Source organism: Aegilops tauschii, chromosome 4 (assembly GCF_002575655.3).
Source record: "Aegilops tauschii subsp. strangulata cultivar AL8/78 chromosome 4, Aet v6.0, whole genome shotgun sequence".
In the NCBI taxonomy this organism is placed as follows: Eukaryota; Viridiplantae; Streptophyta; class Magnoliopsida; order Poales; family Poaceae; genus Aegilops; species Aegilops tauschii.
The window spans coordinates 293,473,604-293,477,870 of NC_053038.3; the positions used below are offsets into that span (position 1 = coordinate 293,473,604).

The following is a 4,267-nucleotide window of genomic DNA, read 5'->3' on the forward strand; positions in this document are numbered from 1 at the left end:
TTCCTCAAAATTGCCATCTCGGGAACGAGATGTTGATGCAAGACTACTTCGCGGACAATCCAACATATCCGCCACACCTCTTCCGGAGAAGGTACCGAATGCGCCGATCCCTCTTTGTGAAAATAGTTCAAGCTTGCAAGGCCAACTGTCGGTATTTTACTCAAAGAAGAAATGTCGCGGGCTTGAAGGGATTTAGTGCATATCAAAAATCTCGGCAGCTATGCGGGCAATTGCATACGGCATTCCGGCTGACTATGTCGATGAGTACTTTCGCATTGGTGAAGATACTACAATTGAGTCAGTGCGTAGGTTTGCCAAAGTGATCATCCGTGTCTTTGGTCTGAATATCTTCGGGCATCCACGAGGAAGACAAAAAAAATTGATGGCATCTAATGAGAGAAGAGGTTGGCCTGGCATGCTAGGAAGCATTCATTTTATGAACTGGACTTGGAATAACTGCCCGAAGGCATGGCAGGGAATGTATTGTGGCAAGTCTTGTGATGCAACAATTGTGCTAGAAGCCGTAGCATCCGAGGATTTATGGATTTGGCATTGCTTTTTTTGTATGTCGGGTACTCTCAATGATGTCAATGTATTGCAACAGTCTCATTTGTTTGCTAGGCTTGCTAGTGGTGATGTTCCTGCTTGCAACTGCATTATTAATGTGCATAAATACACAAAGAGGTACTATCTTGCAGATGGTATATACCCTCCTTGGTGCACATTTGTCAAGAGCATCAAAGACCCCCAAACTGGGAAACAATGTGAATTCGCAAGGGTACAAGAGGCAGCCCGAAAAGACACTGAAAGATCATTCGGGGTTTTGCAATCTAGGTTTGCCATTGTTCATGGTCCTGCTCATTTTTGGGACAAGCGGTCCCTGAAAAACATCATGACATGTTGTGTTATTCTTCACAATATGATTCTCGAAGATAAGAGAGGCATGAACTTGGAGTTCTTCTACGACAATGTGGGTAGCCGTGTCAAATCAGGTAGAGACCCTAATCGCATTAGAGCTTTTCTTCAGATCTACAGGGAGATTGAAAATGCAAGCACTCACTTTCAGCTTCAGGAGGATCTCATTAAGCACCATTGGCAAAGGGCTGGGCAGTAACACATTCCATTTTTTCCATTCATTTTCATTTAATTCATGTGTGATTTGTATTCAGGACAAGTTTTGTATTAAATTATTTAGTTTGCTTCGGTGATATGAATAATTATTGTAATTTGGATGATTGTTGTATTGTAATATTGTTATTTTTTTATATTAAATTAGTAATTTTGAATATGTGGCATATGTGTCAAATTCAGATAAAACCGTATCTGATATGCGGGCCGCGCGTGGGCGCCGGCAGAGCATACACCGCATAACGAAACTGTAAAATAAAATATCCGCGGATATTCTATTTTACAGTTCCGCAATGCGGAGTCTATTCGGCCGGATGCCGGCCGGCTCGTGAAATCTTTTTCCGTAAATTGTAAACGAGTTTTGCGGGTTGGCGCGATATACATGTCTGCAAGGGACGGCAAATCCTGCTGTTTCACACAAAAACAGAACACCGAGTTTCTGTCTTGGTTCGGTACAGCCCGGCTGTGGCACGCACGGACGGCGGGTGACGCGACGACACCTTTTCCTTCTTCCTCCTCGCTTTCCTCCACGAATCCGATCCAATCTCCTCTCCGTCCCCTCGTAGATCCGATCACCATCGAGGTTCAGATTTGAGGGAGGGGAAGGATGGGGGCGTGGATGTCCCGGGTGTGGTTTCTCATGTTCCCGGCCAAGGAGTACAAGATCGTGGTCGTGGGGCTCGACAACGCCGGAAAGACCACCACGCTCTACAAGCTCCACCTCGGCGAGGCGGTCACCGCCGCGCCCACCATCGGCAGCAACGTCGAGGAGGTCGTGTTCAAGAATATACGCTTCGAGGTCAGCGCTCCAGCCCCTTCCTTTTCTCCCGGTCTGGATGCTAGAATCCGAATTTGCGCGACTAGATTTGCTCTTGCTGGTATACTCAGATCCTGCTTCTTGCTCCATGATTAGTGTGCTCGGAAAGCATGGCATATCATGCATCCGGCGCTGTATGTTTTTTCCTTGAGATTAAAGATCTGGTCTCGGCAAGAGGGTTAGGAGATACAAAAGAGTTATTTGTTTCTTCCTTGAGAAGTTCTAGCAGCGATGAGCAGCAGGCGATCTTGGTTGCCTCTGTAGGTCTGTGTACGTTCATAGCTCCATGGGCATGTGAACACTTTAGCGAAGTTGCAGATAATGAATTCCTTGCTGTTAGATCTATTGAGTAGCTTAGATTTGCCTATCTTACATGTCACTATGCTGACTTGCTGAGGATGGTGCATACCACGTACCTCCATCCAGACTAGTAGTAAAAGGAGAACCTTCTACCTATAGCAGGAACTTTTTGATCTACTTTCATAGTTTGTTTCTGGACATGTCTGCACACCCATATTTTGCCCAACTAATAAATTGTTCAAGTTCAGAACAGAAATGCCAATAAGGAAATGATCCAATTGGATATGAAAAAGAAAGTCAAGCTTGTTGTACATATACAAAATTTAACACAATAGTGGAACTGTCTCACATATATACATTAGTTGCCTACTAGTTTTCTGGCCATGTCCAGAAAATTGAAATTTATTTAGATGTTGTCAAACTTTTGGTATGCCCATTTCCAATTGCACATTGGTGCCAGTATTGACCAAAACAATGGCTATCAGATTCTGGCAGGATTGGCCAACACTTCCATGCCACCCGAAATCAAATCAAGTCTGTCTTGTTTCTCCGCTCAAACTTAGTACTTGTCGGTCTAAATTTTATCTATTCTCCCAAGCCCAACTATCCTTGTGTTCATAAGCCATTATCCATTTAATCATTTGCCTTTCTTCAAGTTATAAGACTTCACTTGGTTATTCCTAGACCAGGTCTAATGTGGTGAGTTGTCCATACTTATCATTTACCACAAATCCCAGCAATCTGTAATTTCACTTGCTTCCTGGAAAGATGCGATCGTCTGACTACCACAGCTTACTAAAACTTGATAGTGCCTAACATTTTCTTAGTTGGACTGGTAGCAAAATTCGTCTTGCACGCTTGTCAAATTTCATGAAAACAGAATTGGCAACTTGCACGGAACTAAGACATGTCAAATCCTAGTCTAAATTTGTGGATGACGAAATGCTTCGCCATTTTTTGGCAGGTTTGGAGTCGCTATAGTTCAAACTCTAATCTAATATTTAACTACAATATTTGTCGTTCTCCTGTTTCGTCCATAACCAATTTTTGATGCTTAACTAGATGGGCACAAACAAAACCAAACATGCCTTTGTGTTGTGGAAGTTGCATATTCTGTTTTAAGGTTACTTCTTGACTTATGGAGGTTGTTTGACCCATTCATGTGGCACATTCACTAAAAAACTGTTTTTCAGTAAATGCAATTGTATTATTTGTACTTAACTTCATATATGTTTGATGAAGTAGGTGTGGGATCTTGGAGGACAAGAGAGCCTACGCGCTTCATGGGCGACATACTATAGAGGAACTCATGCTGTCATCGTGGTAATCGACAGCACCGACCGTGCTCGGATCAACATCATCAAGGATGAGCTCTTCCGGTTGATTCAGCATGCAGATCTTGACAACACGGTGGTCCTTGTGTTTGCGAACAAGCAGGATCTCAAGGATGCCATGTCGGCGGCTGAGATCACAGACGCCCTGTCCCTCCACAGCATAAAGAACCACGACTGGCACATACAGGCCTCGTGTGCGATCACTGGTGAGGGCCTCTATGATGGGATGGGATGGATAGCGCAGAAAGTTGCCGGAAAGGCCACGGCAAGCTGACCACAAAAACATTGTGTGTTTTGGTGAATTTGTTGGAAATGGGTGGGAGGATGGGTTTGTTGTTCCTGCCATTTGGGTGTTTATTTATGTTGTTACATACTCCCTCTGTTCCTTCATGTAAGGTGTATTATTTTCGGCACTGTGACCAAGGCACATAATTATAGACATGTGATGACGAAATTACCCTTGGCAAATTTGTTGGTTAGTGGCAAGTAAATCAGCTAGACAGGGAAAGTAAGAGATAGATGCAATTGACACACATATACTTTTCTTCTTTTGCTACAAGGAGAGATACATACAATCAGGAGAGAGATACTTTCCCTTTTGTCGAGGAATAACAAGGGAGTTATGAGAAATTATAAGAAATGCACCTTTCATTCTGAAGTTTTATAAAAAAAAAATACACCTTATATG

At 43.2% G+C, this 4,267-nt stretch overlaps 1 protein-coding gene across 1 annotated transcript; it reads left to right on the top strand.

Moving 5' to 3' along the window:
• Positions 1–1,537: 1,537 nt before the first annotated feature.
• Positions 1,538–4,033, top strand: LOC109745125 (uncharacterized). Its single transcript, XM_020304262.4, has 2 exons — positions 1,538–1,927; positions 3,491–4,033. The coding sequence occupies exons 1-2, from the start codon at positions 1,736–1,738 to the stop codon at positions 3,851–3,853; spliced, it is 555 nt and encodes a 184-aa protein (XP_020159851.1). The 5' UTR covers positions 1,538–1,735; the 3' UTR covers positions 3,854–4,033.
• Positions 4,034–4,267: the final 234 nt, after the last annotated feature.